At 43.2% G+C, this 21,342-nt stretch overlaps 1 protein-coding gene across 3 annotated transcripts in view; it reads right to left on the reverse strand.

The window, feature by feature from the left end:
* Positions 1-1,856: 1,856 nt before the first annotated feature.
* SH3GL2 (SH3 domain containing GRB2 like 2, endophilin A1) overlaps positions 1,857-21,342 on the reverse strand; it is an 85,246-nt gene continuing 65,760 nt past the window's right edge. For 2 of the 3 annotated variants that reach the window (XM_080987917.1, XM_080987916.1), the window contains 8 exons: positions 16,063-16,147; positions 15,542-15,614; positions 12,369-12,512; positions 10,834-10,967; positions 8,002-8,160; positions 7,343-7,446; positions 6,145-6,269; positions 1,857-3,589 (listed from right to left, as the gene is read on the reverse strand). In XM_080987917.1, the coding sequence (XP_080844043.1) occupies positions 3,390-3,589; positions 6,145-6,269; positions 7,343-7,446; positions 8,002-8,160; positions 10,834-10,967; positions 12,369-12,512; positions 15,542-15,614; positions 16,063-16,147 (1,024 nt within the window). In that variant the 3' untranslated portion in view covers positions 1,857-3,389. The remainder of the gene's footprint in view (positions 3,590-6,144; positions 6,270-7,342; positions 7,447-8,001; positions 8,161-10,833; positions 10,968-12,368; positions 12,513-15,541; positions 15,615-16,062; positions 16,148-21,342) is intronic. The other variant, XM_080987918.1, reaches the window with a different exon arrangement.

Below are 21,342 nucleotides of genomic sequence, written 5' to 3' on the forward strand. Positions count from 1 at the left end.
TGCCCTAAGCATTTCTGTTAGGGATTATAGGGGTAGAAATCCCTCCCTCCAAAATGTCAAAGTTTTTTATGTATGTAACAGCAGCAGCTAGGATTCTATATGCACAGAAACAGAAGGAAGAAGAAGCTTCAACCAAAGAAGAATGGATAAGTAAGATAATGGAATCTGCAGAACTGGCAAAATTAAGGGAATCTAATGATGAATGTTTTATGGAAGAAAGGATGTCCTTTTCAGACTATTTAAAGAAATATTGTAGTATGATGAACTTGCAAGCAGGATTTGAGCTATGAGCAACAGAAGTAATTAATAATAATAGTAATTTTTATTTATACCCTGCCCTCCCCAGCCAAGGCTGGGCTCAGGGCGGCTAACAAGCAATAATAAAAACAATTTGAATGAATACAACTTAAAAACAAGATTAAAATACAACATTAAAATATTGAAACATTAAAATATTAAAATGCAGCCTCATCACAGGAGGAGAAAGGAAAAAGAAAGAGGGGGAGGGAATCAAACTGGCTCCAAGCCAAAGGCCAGGCGGAACTCTGTCTTACAGGCCCTGCGAAAAGAAATCAGATCCTGCAGGGCCCTGGTCTCATGAGACAGAGCGTTCCACCAGGCCGGAGCCAGAGTTGAAAAGGTCCTGGCTCTGGTTGAAGCTAATCTAGCTTCCTTAGGGCCCGGGACCACTAGGGTGTTGCTATTTATGGACCTTGAGGCTCTCCGTGGGGCATACCGGGAGAGGCGGTCCCTTAGGTACAAGGGTCCTAGACTATACTACAGTGGTACCTCGAGTTACAAACACCTCAGGTTACAAACACTTCAGGTTATAAACGCTTCAGGTTACAAATGCCTCAGGTTACAAATGTTTCAGGTTACAAACTCCGCTAACCTGGAAGAGTTACCTCGAGTTGAGAACTTTGCCCCAGGATGAGAACTGAAATTGTGTGCTGGTGGCACAGCAGCAGCAAGAGGTCCCATTAGCGGAAGCACACCTCTAGTTAAGAATAGTTTCAGGTTAAGAACGGACCTCCGGAAAGAATTAAGTTCATAACTAGAGGTACCACCGTATTATGGTTATGATTTGAGAGATAGAAGATAGTTTGCATCAGAAGGGGAGAAACAACTCCATGGAAAACAGGGAGGTCGACAATAATAAGAGAAAAGATGAAATTGTGTTTTGACTGTATATGCTAAAAATATTGAAACTTAATAAAACAGAATTGGATGAAGCTGCTGATATTGACTTGTGAAGACTTAACAGCTTGGGACTGAGCTCCTTTACCTCCCATAGCATCTTGATACCTGCATCTTGGGTTAGCCAAAGACCTTTTCCTCTGTTACTTCCTTGTCAAAGGTGAAGCAGGCGACAATCAGAGACAGGGATTTTTTGGTGGTGGCACCCCATTTATAGAAAGCCCTCCCTGTTTTGTTTTGGGTTTTTTTCAGGCACCAGGCAAAACCACCAGGCTGTTACATGTTAGGCATTTGCCAACGGTTCTGTTTTATGTAGCGGTTGTTTTATTCTGTGTTCTTATTGCCGTGGCATTTTTAATGACAAAAACTACATTGGAGCCAATTTTGGCAAAGGGTGGTGTATAAGTATTTTGAACAAACGAATAAAATAAAGATTCTGGGAGGGTAAGGAAACTGGGGTGAGTGGGTTGTTAGTTGTTGCTATAGCTAGACAACTGGAAGTCAGAAACAGGTGTTGATCTCATGCAAATCCCCCAGATTTTTACTAGGAGTTCTCCCAAGCCCCCTCTCCAAGCCCCCCTGCCCTGACCTACAGAATGTGATTGTGCTGGCACAACAAGAGAGACAGCAAATCAATGAGGGGAAAGCACACACACTCATTCACTAGTCAATCCGCATTTTTATTTGAAATAACAATGCTCTCCATGGTATAAGTTTATACATTAAAAGCAGGAGGATTGCCGTCGTTTCACATGGTCCAATACTGAAGCGGCACGTCCAAAGCAGTGCAGGAAGAGTCTGTACATATAGAAATATATATGTACGTAGATAGATAGAGAAATAGAACTCTGGGCAACTCAAATTAAAACAAACTCTTACAGCAGTTACCAAAAATAGGAACAGTGAATCAGCTAGAGACATCACTATGCACACACAAAATGTAGGACGCAGAACGGGATATATATATATATATATATATATATATATATATATATGACTCTGGAGAGGAAAAATCAACTTGAATGTTTTTGCATATATAGCCACATGTCGCTTTAATTGCTCAGCACAAAGATTCTTCTGTTTTGTTTTGTTTAGTCCTCACTGAGGGCAGAATATACACAAATGATGTTCGAAGAACACAAGGTAGATGAAAATAAAAATTACATAACGTGAGTTGCTTTTCATTATTATTTTTCAGTGAAGATGTAGAATAATATTGGGGTTGTTGTTTTTCTGTGCCTAGACTTTACACAAAGTGAAAACAGTTGTGTTTGTTTGTTTCTTTAGGTTTTTCTTCTAGCATCATCTATTTGCTGCTGGCATTAGGTTGTTGTTGATGATGTTGTTGTTGTTGTTGTTGTTGTTGTTGTTGTTGTTGTTATGTCCAACATTTCTGAGGAAAGCCACATTGGCTTGTGGCGCTTTACTTTCCTGGCCTGGCCTTTGGATGTTTTCAAAAGGTAACCTGGATACTGCACAGGCCTCTATTTAACTATTGCGTATATAAAAGCTGGTTCTACGCCAACAGCGGGTATAGAATAGTGGCGATTCATCTGCGGAGAAACTGAAATATACGCTATGCTGTTTCTCCAAGGACAGGACTCTGTCTTTCCCCTCCCCCTTTATTTTTTCCTTTTTAAGAGAAGAACGACATGAGAAGCTGGTTAGCAATATTAGGCCCGCATAAACCGCAACATTTGGGAAGGGAAAGATGGAACAATCAGGGGCGCGACCCAGCTCCCCGCTTTCGATGGGAGAACTAAAATGGCAGTAGACTGGCGACACGCTTTTCTTCCCAGCTAACTCAACTGCATCCCCCATTCCCAACACTATGACTGACTCAAATCGCCTACCGCCACTTTCTCCCCCCATCATTCTCTGTGGCAACCATGCGTGTGTGAACGTGAAAGTCCCACGTGCCTGGGCACACAGCCTGGAGAAGATAACACGCATCACCACGATGTAGCATGACAACACGAAAACCAAGGATTGTCTGTGGGGGCCCGATGACTGGTTTTTTGTTTTTGTTTTAAGAAAAAATCACCACCGCAGCTTGTATTTGTGATGTGGAGTAAGCAGCCATATTATGTATTCATTGCTTTGTTTTTAAAAAGCAGTGGTGTCGACACATGACCTGTTTTATTTATTTCTCAAGGGAGGGGGAGAGATTAAGACACGGTGACTCGGCCCTCCTAATGAGGCAAAGCGACGAGAATATCCACGTAATTAATAGGGAAGAAGCCCGACTGGCCATGAAGCATGCCTTCATACCAGTTTTCGTCAATCTGGTTAGTGAGGGTAATGATATCACCCTCTTTAAAGCCCAGCTCCCCTTCGTTTTCGGGATCGAAGTCATACAGAGCTCGACAGCACGGCTGGTCCATGGGAACATCTGCAGAGGAAGCAGAGGGAAGAGAGGGGAACAAAAACAAAGGCGCTTAGAGAGAGAGAGAGAAATCAATACTGGCAGAAGTCAGGGGTAGGCAACGTGGTGCCCTCCAGCCCTCATCAGCCCCAGCCAGCATGGCAAGGGATGGTGGGCACTGTAGGCAGTGACAACTGAAGGGAACCAGGTACCCTACACATGGCAAAAATAAATAAATCTGGTCCAGCATAAAAAAAATGCTGGACCAGATGGGCCCTTGGACTGGCTGAGGAGAGTAGTCATACTAGCTGATAAATGTCTGGTTATAGCATAGGTTTGGGACATGGGAGGACAAATTAACCTCTATATCCCTGTGCTACCATCCCAATTTGGCTGCTACCTACACAAACACACACACAATTTGCACAACTTTTTTCTTATTCTCGAGTATGGACCTTGTGCAACTTTCAACTAACTAAGCTGAACGCGGCCCAGGAATGATGCTCGGAAGTCCATGGAGGGTTCAACAAACCTCAGTAAAAGGACAGGCGTCCACAATGCCATTGGAGACTTCTGCTCACCATCAAAACTTTCATTGATGGAACACATGGCAAAGACATTGTGGCTGCTGGCAACACGCTTGACTCCCCTACATTCAGTGGGGTGGACACATGTAGGTTCTCTAAGCACGACCAGGAAACCTGAGAGTGCAGGGTTCCCAGTGTGTGGAAGCATTTGTGCCAGGAGTAAGGTAAAGGTAAAGGGACCCCTGACCATTAGGTCCAGTCGTGGCCGACTCTGGGGTTGATTCGCGCATCTCACTTTACTGGCCCAGGGAGCCGGCGTACAGCTTCCAGGTCATGTGGCCAGCATGACTAAGCCGCTTCTGACAAACCAGTACGGCACACGGAAACACCGTTTACCTTCCCGCCAGAGTGGTACCTATTTATTGACTTGCACTTGACGTGCTTTCAAACTGCTAGGTTGGCAGGAGCAGGGACCGAGCAATGGGAGCTCACCCCATCACAGGGATTTGAACTGCCAACCTTCTGATCGGCAAGCCCTAGGCTCTGTGGTTTAGACCACAGCGCCACCCACGTCCCTTGTGCCAGGAGTAGCTAACTTTATTTGGTGGCCCTCTGAGGCCCTCCAAACCAGAAATGGGTGTAGCCAAAATCAAGTGAGGCAACCCACACAGAGACCCACACCTCACAGGGAGCATGCACAAATGCACCCCAACACTGTGTCAACTGAGTTTTTAATTTTTGCTTCATAGGAACACTTGATTTTATTTTATTTTATTTTTTAAAGGAGCATGGTGGGCATCTTGAGGGAAACTGGCCTGTGGTCTAGATCATGTCCTCAGACCAAGAATTGCATACTTCAGCCTAGACATATTCAATGGTTTGCACCCAGTACCAGGACCACATTTTATACTGAATGAGCTGGGGTAGAGTCAGGAGGTCTTTGGTCAACACAGATTATGAAGGTGAGCATGGGCCCCTCTTTCAGGAGCCACCACCCTTTTCTGTCTTTGCTGCCAGTTGGGTTGGTAAATCTACGAATGGCATTGGATCGGCAATACATGAAGGCTTTAGGCACTGCAACCTCACAACCTGTCAGTGCCTAAATGATATCGAGCATCAGAACAACTTGGCCACAATAAGGAAATTTTGCCCATGGTATAATTATTTTCCACCTTCCCATCTCGACTCTCTGGCACTCTAAACAATCTAAATAACCTAGCAATTCTAAAATATAGATGTGCTTTTACTCTCGCAAGACTGAATGTATTGACCATGGCTGTACTTGAGGGATGATTCCAACAGATTCCACATGAAAAACGCTTATGTCCCTGTGGAGATGGCAGCACTGAATTGGTGGCACATGCCCTTCTGGTTTGCACTCTTTATAAAGACTTGAGGAATGAGATTATCACCCCTCTTTTATTGTCCATTCCAGGTCGCTCAGCCATTGCCCCAGTGTCCTTTCTCTTGGCAGATCAAGATGAGCAGGTGACAGCAAAGGCTGCAAGGTTTTTAGCTGGGACAATTAGAATAAGATCCACTATTTGACTATTGATTCAAAACCCTAAAATGTCTTTTATAAAATTGACTTTTTTTATTCTTTGTATATCGTATTGTTGTTTTATTGCTATGGCCGATGGCTGGCGCAAATAAATATTCATTCATTCATACGTACTGTGAGAATAAAAGGAGATAGTGTCATGTGTGCCAGCTTTGTCTTTTTGGAGGAACAGTAGTGAAAATGTATGAGAGATCAACCAATGAATTGCGCTGACAGATGCCCCTGCTTTTCAATGCTCCTTGTCTCATATCCAAGGGGGAAAGTCTGTGCATGTCTTCCATGGTGAATTATGTGAGGTGTTCCCACATCTGATACTGCCCATGCATCTTTCTACAGAATTCAACCTTTGGGCATTCCTAGCCAGAAATTGAAAATGCTATTGCAGGAGTCGCTCATGTCAGCATTTGTCCTTGTTTAGTATTAATTTTCAGAGCAACCCCCAGAGAGACTTTACTATCATATGTTCTCCACCCCTCCTTTCCACCTTCTCTTACTTGAGGGCTTGGGAGTGGTGGCATTAGAGAGCCCTCCGTTGTGCTGATTGTTTTCAGAGAAGTCCAAACTCATGCGGGGCTTTGGCTGATACTCTCTTCTGGGCTGAACTGAGGCATCTTTTATCCTGCCAGAAGATAAGCAAATCCTGAGCAAGCAATTCATCAGCAAATCGTAAGCACCAAGACTAATGAAAGACAAAAAGTTTCCCTTGCATTCTGAATAAACTGGAGTCTCTTAGATATATTGTTCTGTTTTGTTTTGGTATATTTATAACCAGGGCTTTTTTCAGCCAGAGCTCACAAGAGCGCCAGCACCTCTCAGGTGAGCACCATTGCCATTCTAAGAGAACAAGAGAGAAGTTCATGGTGAGCTCTGGTACCTCTTTTTCTAGAAAAATAGCACTGATTATAACCCTTCATCATCGTAGATCCTTTTGTACTTTTTCCTGGAAGGTCTGATTGCAAAAGACCTCAGGAAAGCTGTGTTTCTGCAAAGCTGTCATGTTCTGCAGTTTGAGGTCAAATTTGCAGTGGAACTGAAGCTATGCAGATTCCCTGGCTCACTGAATATATTCAACTCTCCATTGATAGAATGCAACAGACTGGACTTGTCCAAGGTGCTTAAAGTCAACAGTAGAAAGACTATATATAGTTGAGTAAAAGTGTAAAGGCATACTGTCTTAGGAAGCTCCAAAATCTTCCTGTCAACAACTTACAGAATTTAAAACAAGCAAAGAAGCCAGCTCCAAGTTTTGCAACACCTGAAATAGGTACACATGACTTCAGAATGAAAAAAGGGAAATAACCCCACCACCAGTCTTTAGAAGTAACATTTCAATCCATCTGTATCTGTTCTTTTACTGGCATGGGAGCAACTGCGAATACTAGTAAGGCTAGGGATGGTGGTGGTGGTAGTGGTAGAGTGGATGATGTTTTCAGTTGAGTGCCTGCTGCAAAATATAACATGCTCCAGCCCTAAGTTACACTTGCGTATCTTACTTCCTGGTGGCTGCAACCAATGGGATTTAAGTTATGTGTTAAAAGACTGAACAGATCAACAATACAATTTCATGCCTGTTTTTTCTGGTTCAGCACTACTGACAAGTTTGCACAGACAATATACACAAATTGAAACATATATTAAGCCTCAGATTCCCCTCCCCCCCCTTTTTTAAGAACATCAGAAATATTTAGTTACCTCTCTTCCAACTTGGAACTAACTTGCTGGAGGATCTGTGTGGCTTGCCTGTGGTACTCCAGCTGGGCTTGTACAAGGGCAGATAGCTGGCTCACTTGCTCGATCTGAAAAAGGGAGATATTGAAAACGTATCGTTGTGCAGCTTATTCAAAGAGCTTTCGTAAAGGCACTAACACTCCAACACGCAAGAAACAGTGAATAAAGTACTATCTGTATTGGACTGGAAAGCCAAAGTGAACATAAACGTATGTAGACTTGTGTTAGGAGCTCACTTCAGCAGGAAATGGGCAGAACCATTGGTATACCAGTGGCAGACTGATTGATCAGTACTGGGCATTTTCTGAGTAAGAATCATTTGATTCCAGCTGGGTTCTGGAATGAGGGCTAGATAGATGTTGGCCTGGGGCAGCAAGGTGCTTCTTATGTTAAGAGTCCATACACAGACTAGCTTGCACACAAATAAAACATTATTATTGTGCATGCTAGCTCTCTTGTTTTAAGAAATACGATGATGCATATCCATGGAAGAGAGTCTAGGAAACATGAACACAAAACTCAGTTCTTTTGTTTTGTTTTTCTACTCATTTAAAAAGTCATTAAACTGCCAACAAACATGTCAATACTACAACACATTCCAAGGAGATAAGAGATTTGCTCACATCCATTTCTAGCAGATTAAACATGCTCAACTCAGCAACTTCCTTTGACTCATCAAACTTCTCCAGAGCCGCACGGAGTTCTTCATCTGGGATTTTGCCTTGCCTTTTCTTCTTGTAATCGAAATCCAGGCGTCTGCCCTCCAATTTTTTAAGGTGATGCTGAAGAGGGGGGAAAGGGTGGAGAGAGTTTCTGCAAGTCCTCGCCTCTGCCTTACAAACACAGTGGACTAAATAAAGACTATGCATTCAAACTTATATGGAATGAGTTGACTAAGTACCCACAGATTCTGCTGTAGAATCAAGACCGTATGCTACTCATATTGCAGATAAAGGGCAGAAGTCATAGTTGGTAGCTGTTTAGATGTGAAACTAGCCTATCAGAGTGAGTGAAGGCTGAAATACATAGAATAGGAGAACCACACAGTCATATTTTTAATATAACATTATTTGCCTAAATATGCAACTTAAAAAAAAAAACAAGCAATTTTAGCTTGCAACCTAATTTTTGTCTCACTGTATGAAATATACTCAGAGAAAGGCCATCAGTTTATTTCAGGGTAGCCAGATAAAAACAGTCAGGGTGTAGCCAGGCTTGTAGTCCCTCCCAGACCCAGGTTATATATCCTGTAACCACACCCTAGGTCACACCTGATAGGTTAGTTCAAACTTCCCTTCTGGAGCCGGATTGGACGGCTCCACTGCCAATCAGATGCTGCCTTCTAGAATCCTCCCTGCCTATTATTCTAGAATGCCAACTCCAGACATAACATCCTTATTTATTCAAGGACCACACACTGCTTCCTTGAATTTTGACAACTACCAACTACATCAGAAACTATGTTTATCACAAGAATGTTGCCTTTCCAGGCTCTAGAGATCATCAGGAAAAGTGGTACTCCGAGATCACCCTTGTTTTATTTTGTTGATTGTACAGCATTTCAGTGGCTACCCTCCTACCACAATTAAAACAATAAGTAGGCGTTTATACTGACAGGAAATTCCATCAAATTTGCAGTCCTTGAAGAAAGCAGTACTGCACAAGACTTCACTGCAGAGGGAGCTGAGAGTGCATCCAATGTAGCACAAAGTTAAAGTTGATTAGTGATGTTCTTGTTGCGCTGGCGAAACATTGTTGGACAAGGGAAAACATAAGTACTTTACCAAGCATTGCTGTGAAACAAATTGCACAATAAACATTGGCTGTTGCACAACAAACTTCCACTAGCGCAACTGCTGCATTGAATTTCTTTGCTGCGCAACCTTTAAACCCTGCCATCTGCTAGCAAAAATGGTGGATATGGGCCACAATTATGGAGGCAGTCCTGCCAAGCTACTTCACCTGCCCAATTCTAGGGAGCTTATTAGCCTTAAAAAAAAAAAAATTGGCAGAAAGTTAAGAGATGGTACCATGACTGGCGTCTTCTTCTGCTGCTGTTGCTTTCCTATTGCTCTTTGGGTTTCTTTGTTTTTAATCTGTGCATGGGGTTGTGTCGTTGTTGTTTTTTAGAAAGCTGTGATGTAAACAACCTTTCATTTGCCTAAGGTGTACTTACAGCCCACTAAATTAAAGGACAGTTTAGGAATATCTAAAATAAAAATAATAATTTTACAAATAAAACATTTTTTCTAGCGCTCTCCAGTAAGCCATTAGAGCTCTGAGTGAGCCTGTATCCAAACACCAGTGTCTGAACAGAACTACAATTCTCAGGCTGCTGGGGAAGATGCTATCGTGTAGATGAGGACCGCAACACCGGCCACCAGGGAATGTTCTTTTAGTTTTGACTTTGGAGTAGGAACTTGCTGCTGGGAGTGATTTCTATTCTTGGAATCCTTGTTTCCATTTTTAATTACATTCTCCCTGAGCTGCGCTGCATAAAGGGTTGGATCCAGACCACGGCTGCAATGCTATGCACTTACCTGGGAGTCATCCCGTTGAAGATTCACTTCTGAATAAACATACATAGGATTGCAGAGTTAAAATAAGCTGAGCAATGTTATATATTGGTATGACCACCATTTAACAACTACTTCTTCTAAGATAGAGATATGTGATGATAGATAGATGATAGATAGATAGTAATAATAATAATAATAATTTTTATTTATACCCTGCCCTCCCCAGCCAAGGCTGGGCTCAGGGCGGCTAACAAGCAATAATAAAAACAAGTTGAATGAATACAACTTAAAAACAAGATTAAAATACAACATTAAAATATTGAAACATTAAAATATTGAAATGCAGCCTCATCACAGGTGGAGAAAGAAAAAAGAAAGAGGAGGAGGGAATCAAATTGACTCCAAGCCAAAGGCCAGGTGGAACAACTCTGTCTTACAGGCCCTGCGGAAAGAAATCAGATCCTGCAGGGCCCTGGTCCCATGAGGCAGAGCGTTCCACCAGGCCAGAGCCAGTGTTGAAAAGGCCCTGGCTCTGGTTGAGGCTAATCTAACTTCCTTAGGGCCCGGGACCACTAGGGTGTTGCTATTTATGGACCTTGAGGCTCTCCGTGGGGCATACCGGGAGAGGCGGTCTCGTAGGTACGAGGGTCCTAGGCCGTAGATGATAGATGATAAATAGATACATAGGACAGATAGATAGAAAATATTGTGTGTGTGTGTACGTACACATACACACAATTAAATTACAGATATGGAGCAGGGCAGAGGTAAGGTGAATACAGTGCAAGCACACCAACAGATCCAAACAGGTCGCCCGCCAGTGCATGTGCTTCTCTATCCTGGCACTTTGTATTATGTGAAAGAGAAAGGAGGAGCTACAGAGCAATGGTTCTGCTGTGTATCTTGCAACGGCCAGTTAATTTCTCAGCAAATTACCTGTATTTCCCTCAGATCTTTGTCATGAAGGTTTTGAAGGGGATCAATAAAATTCTGTTTCACATCAATGTCCAAAGAATCTTTCACCTCAGAAAGTTCCCTCATTGCTTCCCCAACGTCACCGAGAGCTGGGCCTGAAGAAATGGAAGAGTCTACTTAATCTTGACAAAGAAGCAAAGACTGTACTTCCACATCAGCATAGAGCAGGGCAAGTATTGAGAAGTTCCATACAGAAATAAAATTCTTAGCACGGTTCCTAAGCTCAGTAATTTCTCAGGAATCAAAAACACAGGGGTGAAAACCAGCATTAATCATACACAAATAGACCCACTGAAACCGCTGGATTTAATCCACTGATTTCAATCATTCTAATGTACAACTAATGTTGAATATCACTAAAGGCATTCTAGGCAACAGAACTTCTGTATCATGGCACATAATCATGCAACTCCCTCCCAGATGACCTTTGGTTGTCTGCTATGTTGGCCTCATTCAGACCCAGCCTGGGGAATACCAGCCATTAATTTGTTTATTTGTAAAAACCAATAGTTTTCCACACTTCTAGTGTGGAAATCAGGCTCTAGTGCAGCTAAGAAGATTAGAAACAAAAGCTTATAAGCATGGCAGGATGTGAGAAAGCCTATATCTATCTATCTATCTATCTATCTATCTATCCATCCATCCATCTATCTATCTATGCTTATGTGAGTAGACAATGCTCACAGGATCAGGACATCCCTTTTCAGTGGACATCTCATGCAAGCAAGATCTACTATTAAAAGCACTCATGCCTGTAAGCCCTGGTTCAGACTGAAGGCTATCTGTGCATGCTGGAGAAAATTACATGAGCCCAAGGGATGCTACTATGCCCAACAGTGTGTATATTCTGAATAGTTAGCCTTTGTGTGCAACAGCCCCAAATGTTTAACTGTCAGAAAATAAGCGGAATTGACATCCGGGAGGAATATCCGCTTTGTCCTGGATCTTAGGCAAGTCAATTGAAAAATTGCATGTTTTGGCTCAACAACTTCAGGGTTCTCTTTAAAAAAGCTCAAAAACTTTTGGGGTGTCCTGGTTTTTACTTTTTGAAATATGGCAACCCTACATATGGCGTGTTGTTGAATTTTTGTACTGGGAGCTTGTGTCTGATACAAACTATTCTACAAAGGTCCAGTTATGAACATTTAATTCATAAAAGAACAATTTGGCAAACCAGATGCAGAGATTCAAAGCAAATTGTGGCTGCAGCTACACATTCTGAACGAGGGTTCTCTGCATGTGCTTAGTCCTTGCCCTCCCACATGGGAAAAATCTGCCCGAATAAATGTGTGGTATGTTGTGATTTTAAATCTTGTTATGAGCCACTTTGTGGGGAACCTCTCTCAAAAAGCAAGGCATAAATTTGTTTAAATAAATAAAATATGGCATAATCAGGTTGTGCCATTTTTGTGTCACCCCGGGAGGCCTAACCCCGAGAAGGTCCGTCCAGCCAGAGGTATCTTACAATGAGGATAAAATAAAAAAAATCACATTACCAAAGTTGCAGTCATCTCCAAGTTCTTTTCCAAACTTCAGCATCGCATCTGCTAACAGGGCCTCCGCCTGTTGGTAACCTGGTCCTTTCTCCTGGCCTCTAATTTTGGACATAGTGTTGAGCATGTTGAGTCTAGCTCTGGAAGCTGCAAGCAAGCAAACAAGCTAATTAGCCCAAGAAAAGGTGACAATACAGGACCAAAGACAGAATAATAATTTTAACAAGAGTTATCCCAGTGAGTTCTTCAGCCATGGTGAAACTCCATTTCCTCCAAGATTTGCCACAGTCTGACCCCCCTCTCTCCTTCTGTAATCCTCATAGAACTCTAGCCCAGTGGTTGCCATTAATTTGACTCTGAATTGATTTTAGAATTGAATTGATTTTAGAATGTATTTCAATTAATTGATTGTGATTTTATGCAAATTGTGTTACTTTTACTGTTGTTAGCCACTCTGAGCCCGGCTTTGGTTGGGGAGGGCGGGATATAAATAAAAATTTATTATTTTATTATTATTTACAAAAGCACATGTGTTGTCTCTTTCTTCAGGTTGTGTTTTCTACAGCTCAGTTACATTTGTTGAGAGACATTGGTGTCATATGCAGTATAGGGTTGGTAAGAAAAGAGGAGGGGAGGGGACGGGAGAGAGAGGGGTGGTGGGGTGGTGAAGCTTATGTTATTTTACTTAGTGCATGTGTGGGGGTTTTGTGCCAGCGTCACTTGAGTAGGTTCATGATCATGATCATGATCATCATTTTTTATTTGTATGCCACCTTTCCTCAGTTAAAACAATGCTCAAGGCGGCTTACAATATGAAAAGATTTACATGATCACAAACATAGCAAAGTAGTCATAAAGTAAAGGTAAAGGGACCCCTGACCGTTAGGTCCAGTCGTGGCCGACTCTGGGGTTGCGGCGCTCATCTCGCTTTATTGGCCAAGGGAGCTAGCGTACAGCTTCCAGGTCATGTGGCCAGCATGACTAAGCCGCTTCTGGCGAACCAGAGCAGCACACGGAAACACTGTTTACCTTCCCGCCAGAGCGGTACCTATTTATCTACTTGCACTTTGACGTGCTTTCGAACTGCTAGGTTGGCAGGAGCAGGGACCAAGCAACGGCAGCTCACCCCGTCATGGGGATTCAAACCGCCGACCTTCTGATCAGCAAGTCCTAGGCTCTGTGGTTTAACACACAGCGCCACCCGCATCCCAAAGTAGTCATAAAAACAAATAAAACACATGATTAAGATCTACACAGCCAAACTGAACAATTTCCACATAAAAATAAAGATACAAAAAGTTAATATCAGTACAGTGGTACCTCAGGTTAAGAACTTAATTCGTTCTGGAGGTCCGTTCTTAATCTGAAACTGTTCTTAACCTGAGGTGCCGCTTTAGCTAATGGGGCCTCCCGCTGCCGCCCCGTAATTTCTGTTTTCATCCTGAAGCAAAGTTCTTAACCCGAGGTACTATTTCTGGGTTAGCGGAGTCTGTAACCTGAAGCGTCTGTAACCTGAGGTACCACTGTAATATCAGTTAATATCAGTAACAACAGCAAAAACTCGTATCATAGAAAGGTTCTCTTTCTATGATTCTTCTGCCTACATGGGTGCCTTGGGCAGCAGGGAAGAGAGACAGAACTGTTTGCTTCCTTCTTTCCTCTAAAGCTCTGTATTAAGTGAGCAGACTGCCTGCTTTCCCACCCCCAATGCCTGGCACTACAACTATCAGCACACTGGACAGCAGACAGTCGTAATAAGCTTAACCCACTCACTCTTTCTACATGGTTCCAAGGAAGCTGTAGCTCAAGAGACTTTCTGAGTGCACAAAAGATCCTCATATCACATCAGGAATGAGAGGAGCATGGATATGTGTTTCCCCGCCTTAAAATATATGCCAGCTGCAACCGGGAGAGATATGAAGCCACACTCACATGAACTGCAAAGGGACCTGGAGTAATTTATGCATGCACACAATTCCTCCGTTGTGGATGCATGACGCATACATTTTGTAGCTGGGTATCTGTCTCAGAGTACAAAACCTATCATAGGAAGCAAACCTTATTATCTCGGTGACTCATCTACGAAAATGTGTTTTGGCTGTGGTGCCTCTGCAGCACAAATTGCTCAATAACACATAACGTATATATCGCAACCAAACCCACGAGGTGGCAGGGGAAATCATCAGAATTCTGTTGCTCAGAGTGGGAAACAGAACACTATAATGATACCAGTGGAGTGCAGGATGGCAAGTAATGGTTTGCGCCATTGCATTCTGTTTGTTCCGCTGCAAATCCTTTCCGGGCTCACTAAATCCTTTCCAGTCCTCTTGGAACCTTGAGCCGGGGAACAACAAAACAGTGAAACTGTTGCACAACCCCCTTGCAGTCTTCAGATGAAGGCTGGGTTGGAAATGGCTCTGTCTTAGAGGCCCTGCAGAAGGAAGTTCAATCCTGCAGGGCCCTGGTCTCATTGGACAGAGCATTCCACCAGGTCGGAGCCATCACTGAGAAGGCCCTGGCCCTGGTGGAGTAGGCAATGGCTTGGTTCCTAACATCCATTCTCCTTATGGAGCAGAATTTTGCTGACATGGCAGGGCTCTACCGCCTCCTCTGTAGCCCTCAAAATCCATCCCCAAGTCTTGGGGAACAGGAAGGCATTGGGCACAAGGCACTTAAGGAGGAAGAGAGAACTGACAAATACCAGGCTCCTCTTGTCCTAGCTGAAGCACCTACCACTCATACAAGAGCATCTTAAGAACTAAGGCAAAGGGGGTTCAGGATATGATAGTGTCGGGTGTCTTTTCTTTTCACTGTACAAAGGAGCCCTGAATGTTGAGATTCTGATCAACTTGAGGAAGTGAGACTCTGCTGAAAAGGGGAAAGCAGAACAGCCTTCTGTGTACATTAGGATGTTCCTTGCACTGATGTACATTCAAGAAGTATGGCAACAAAGGCTAGTGAATTCCTCACTTTAGATTCAGTGCCCATGCATCAGTAATGACAAAGCTCTTAAAACCATCTATATACGTCATACTTTGCACAGAGAATATCTCTCCTACACATCATTTCCTACTCTGCTGTTGTTTTTCGATAAAAGCCCATCTGAAGCAGCACTGGAATAAAGTGAGTGAGCTTTTAATCAACATGCACTCTGATTCCCAAAGAAGGACAATTACCTGGGTTAGGTTGAAGGTATTCTGTTGTCCTGGCCATTATTTCCATCACAGCCCTGCTGGTGACATCTACTTTCTGCAATTAGAAGACGAAGAAGAAGATATAAAAGGGAGAGAGGAAACACCCAATGAGGATGGATAATCCAATACTTTTTGTTTTCTGTACTTATTCTTCCATCATTCTTCATTATATGTGGTAGATGACACAAATGTGCTAGTTGTGTCAATAGCAACTACAGATTAACAGACCCAACACACTGCTGTTCTCCCCTAACATGTTACTGGGTATGTGGCAAAATCCTATGCCTGCCATGATAGAAAATCTATAATGCTGCAGACTCTGCCTCATGCAACAACCTCCTTAATGAGCCAGAACAGGGACAGAAACCTTCAAGAGCCTATAGAAACCACTGGTTCTGATAGCCACTACAGACACCTGGCACAGGTGAGCCCGCTTCCATATTTCACCTGGCCCCAGTTTCTGGGAGGGCGAGAGCTGCTACTCACTCATCCTCTGGCAGTACCTTGCTTTTTCTTGCAGAGAAGATCAAGGAAGTCACTCCCTGACTGTTTTCCTTCCTTGTTCCCTCTTTTGTTGACATCTCCTGCCTGCAGTTGGGAAGGAGAAGAGTAGGGAAAAGCAACCAATGTCAGACAGGACAAGAAAGGAAAACTGGGGAGCAATTGTCTACTTCCATCCTTAAAAATAAAAGCAAGGCACCTATTAGTTGGTTAGTGAGCAGCTGAAGCCCTTTACTCACCGAGAGCACAAGGGGGATCTCCGACTTTGAGTGTCAGGCATCAAAGATGTCAAGACAGAGAGTCATCTACAGGCTCTGGGAGGCTTCTATGTATGTTATGCCTCATTGAGAGGTGAACATATGACTCAAGCCTTCCTTTCAGAGAAGCTAAGGCTCAATAAGCTATTACCAGTCTTCTGGGCTCTAGATATTCTCAATATTCTACTCTGAATATTTTACAGTGTATCTCCTAAAATGGAACCATTATGGTAAACAATGCGATAGCTGGGAAACTGAGTCACATTTTGAAGCAGGGGCAGAGTTCTGGAGATTATTCAGCCCCATTCACTGGTATTAAAACACTTGATAAGGTTCAGTGTGGATACACTAAAGACATGTGGCACCTTGAGGCCAAAATGGCATCCCTTCCTCATTCCACAAATGGAAGCTCATCAGACATGCAGTGGAATCTTAATTGGAAGCACGAGCAATGAGGCAGTGCCTCCACTGCCCCGCAAAGTAGGAGGCTGGCTTAGAGGCTGCAGAGCAGGTCATGTGGCACACATAAAGCTCTGTCTTTCAGCACCTCTGCCAAACTATTGCATGAGGTGGCCACATCACTCTGCAGAACAATAGGACCGTCCGTGCTCCCAAACCCAGCAGAACATGGCCAACTTTCAATGGCTTATGCAGAAACCTGAAAATAGTCCTCCTGCACTTGCTCAGCTACCATCCTTGACCAAATATCTACCCCATTCTTTTCACGTACATCTGCATTGTTATGTACACAACAGATACCTGCTTATATTGTTAATCTCCTTTCCATGCCCTCATTTCATTTGTTACCCACCTGCTTTGTTGTTTATACGACAGTAAGCACTTTGAGGGCCGGGGAATAATTAAAGTTTATTATGTGTCATTACAATGCTTAGCACAGTGAAGTACTGGCCTAATTGAGGTCTCAGAGCAACATAAAATCAAAAGGCTGGAATAATAAAGGCAGTGAAGGAAGCCCAGGAAGTAGCAGATCTAACAACACCAGGTCTGAAATGCAGATTCTTGAATGCAATGGCCTTTCCATTGATTTATTGCAACTACCGTATTTTTTGCTCTATAAGACTCACTTTTTCCCTCCTAAAAAGTAAGGGGAAATGTGTGTGCGTCTTATGGAGCAAATGCAGGCTGCACAGCTATCACAGAAGCCAGAACAGCAAGAGGGATTGCTTTCACTGTGCAGCGATCCCTCTTGCTGTTCTGGCTTCTGAGATTCAGAATACTTTTTTTCTTGTTTTCCTCCTCCAAAAACTAGGTCCGTCTTGTGGTCTGGTGTGTCTTATAGAGCAAAAAATACGGTATATCCTATCCTTCCTCCGTACAGCTCAGAGCGGTCTGCATGTGGTTCTGTGTCACCCATTTTAACCTTACAACAATTTGGTGAGGTGGGTTAGGCTGAGAGACAATAACTGATCCCAGGTTCATGACTGAGTGGAGAATTGAATCTAGGTCTTCACAGTCTCATACTCTTAACCACATTGGCTCTACAAAGAATGAATGGGAGCAAGGAGGAAATTTTTGGCTTGCTGCATATTCTTGGCCACTTACCTGTTTCAATCAGGACAAGTACTGCCCTTAATTTAAGTTCAACATTTTCAACATTACTATGAAGCTTCCCAATGGGGCCTTTCCTCTCAATTCAAGGAGTAATTTCCAACAGGAGCACAGCAGGGGTGGAAAGGGTTAAACTCCTCTTCCCTGCCTGCTGAAATTCTGTCAATTATCAGTCATTTGTCCCTCCCCACCTGAAGCTGCTATTTGCATTCTGAAAATGTGCACATGAGATGCAACCATACATTCAACATCACATCTTTGGGCCTGGAATAACAGTTGCATTTAGGGTTTTCAGAGCCTCCTCTGTTCTCCTCTATCATATGTGCAAATCTGTTATGTAAAGGTAAAGGTAAAGGGACCCCTGAACATAGGTCCAGTTGTGGCCGACTCTGGGGTTGCGGCGCTCATCTCGCTTTATTGGCTGAGGGAGCTGGCGTACAGCTTCCGGGTCATGTGGCCAGCATGACTAAGCCGCTTCTGGCGAACCAGAGCAGCGCGCGGAAACGCCGTTTACCTTCCCACCAGAGCGGTACCTATTTATCTACTTGCACTTTGACATGCTTTTGAACTGCTAGGTTGGCAGGAGCTGGGACCGAGCAACGGGAGCTCACCCCATCATGGGGATTCGAACTGCTGATCAGAGATCGGCAAGCCCTAGGCTCTGTGATTTAACCCACAGTGCCACCCGCATCCCTAATCTGTTATATAGTTTTAAGGAAATAGGTATATATATTTTTAACAAACTATTGAATATTTTCATTCTTTTTTTAAGTTGGACCTAGATGGGGAGCTCCAGTATCACACCAAGGGACATGAAATTATCCCTCTTCCACCCCTCTCCCCGGAATATTTTCCTTGCCTTCTGCTCCAGAATTTCCTCACCTGCTACTGTGATGCCACCCTCCCACAATGCTTTGAATGACTGGATGGGGCTAATGACAGGCCCTGGAAGCAGGTCTCCAAAATCACCACTGCAAGACACAGGCAAAACCTGCCTCCTTGTGATCATGAACAAGCAACCCTTTTATTAGGAACAGTTGGTGTCATTCTGTTAGAATATTGGGACAACCCAGTGGTACAGCCCAAGCGCACCTGGCCTGCTTGTTCCTTTGCAGGAGGAAGCATTTATAGATGTCTCGTTGCCTTTGCCACTTCCTCCTCCCTTCCATGTTTCTGGCACAGGTGTTCATCAGAGCAAACACAGACCTAGTAATCTTCCTTCACTGCAGTGAACACTCAACAGCCCACCAATCATTAAAACAGCTTGTACATGTCCAAAGAAAATAGAACAAGCATATGCAAGGATCTAGCTTTCATCTGGCTGCCCATCTTCCACTTTTAGGTTCATTCAATTCTCTGCCTTTATCCATTTTCCCTAATGAGTCATGGGCTTAAAGCACAAAGCAAAAGTAGATCAACACAAATTTCATTGGAAGGCAAAATAAGTGGACGTTGTTGAAGCTGCTGAAAATTGGGCTCCAATCCAGACGTCGTCCGTTCACATCAAAAGTAGCATCCAGCTCTTTCAATGGGGCTCAGATCAGCATCATGTTGTGGATGGGAATGTGTACCATCCACATTTATATTGGCAACTGCAATGGGTATGAAAGAAAGACCAGAGGCCATGCGAAATATTCAATCTCTCCTGCCAGATTGGGGCACGGGAGTTCGCTTTCTTAATCCTTTTATTCACCTGTGATATGGCGGCATATGACAAGATAAAAGTAATAGTCTCTTCTGAATTCAGTGGTAATAAGACACTGGGTGTCCTTTGAATCCCTGATTTCCTACACAGTGTGCTAATTGTTTTATCGTAACTAGGTCCAACATTTGATCAAAGCCATCAACGTCAATTAGTAGTAGGGGTTTAAAACCTCTATATATGTCCCATTCATTTCAATGGAGCTTATCCCTAGGTAGGTATGAGATTGCTGCCTGAATTACTAGCAATGCAGTCCTATGCATGCCTGTTCTGAGGTTGTCCTTTTGAATTCAATGGGGTTAAGTCCCAGGTTAAGTAGGTCTTGGTTTTCCTCCTTGCAATGGTTGAAATCCACACTCGGCGACGCAGCTCACTGGAAGAAGCACAGTCTCTCAGTCTGACCTCCCTCACGGGTTTGTTGTGAGGAGGTGGGAAGAACATGGGGAGGGGGTGTATAAATGTTTAATAACAAAAAAAATGAAGTCAACTATCATTCTGAAGTCAACTATCATTGGCTCCCAGTACGTTTCCAAGCACAATTCAAAGTGTTGGTGTTGACCTTTAAAGCCCTAAATGGCCTCGGCCCAGTAGACCTGAAGGAGCGTCTCCACCCCCATCGTTCTGCCCGGACACTGAGGTCCAGCGCCGAGGGCCTTCTGGCGGTTCCCTCACTGCAAGAAGAAAAAGCTACAGGGAACCAAGCAGAGGGCCTTCTCGGTAGTGGTGCACACCCCGTGGAACGCCCTCCCACCAGATGTCAAAGAGATAAACAACTACCTGACATTTAGAAGACATCTTAAGGCAGCCCTGTTCAGGGAAGTTTTTAATGTGTGACATTTTAATGTATTTTTAATCTTTGTTGAAAGCCACCCAGAGTGGCTGGGGAAACCCAGCCATATGGGCGGGATACAAATATTATTATTATTATTATTATTATTATTATTATTATTATTAAAAATCAGAGTTGGTTTCCAGATGGAGCACACACAAATCACAACAAGCACCATCTTAAAAGAGATACCCTCCCCCGCTAAAATGGTGCCTGTCATTTGTGGCTTTGTAAAAGCTTGTACTTAAAACAAACTTTTCAAAAAATGAAATCTGCCCCTTGAAATCTGCTGCCTGTGCAATCAATTAATCAGAGGCACATTTTTAAAATAACATTCAAAAGGTTTTTAATCAATTGTTCCAAATGATTAATCAACTATACATTTTGGCCCTAATTGCAACGGTGCTTTAATAATTTTTTTTCAAGTAAAACATGTCAGTGTCTGTGCATATGGTTTGGGCTACTTTAGATCTACAACCACAGGCCTGTTGATAAAGAGAGCTTCCTAAACATCACTTCAAACAGACATGAACCGGAATAAGCTTTGAATTGCAGCATTGCCATGCAAGCTTACTCTTCTGGTTCTCGTGTCAAGAGAATTCTTTGAATTCCTTTTATGGTGAAGCATAAACCAGATTTCCTTTCCTCTCTCCAAATGATTTTAGTTTCTCCTTGCACATGCTCAAGCTCACACAATGTGTGTACAGGTTTGCAATGACAGTTTGTCCTACTTGATGACTGTATTACTCCTTACTTGTAAAGAGAGCATCAAAACCACATGGTCTTGGTGGGCTGCTACCAAAGACTCGTCTTGTAAGCAGTAGCCTGTCTAGCAGCATTTTTTGTTTTGTGTTAAGTAAGAACACTTTCCAGAAAAAGATGTCATGGGAAATCTCCAAATGTGTAAACGCTGCCCAGCCATACC

Source organism: Podarcis pityusensis (genome assembly GCF_964106645.2).
Source record: "Podarcis pityusensis genome assembly, chromosome: 17".
Taxonomy (NCBI): Eukaryota; Metazoa; Chordata; class Lepidosauria; order Squamata; family Lacertidae; genus Podarcis; species Podarcis pityusensis.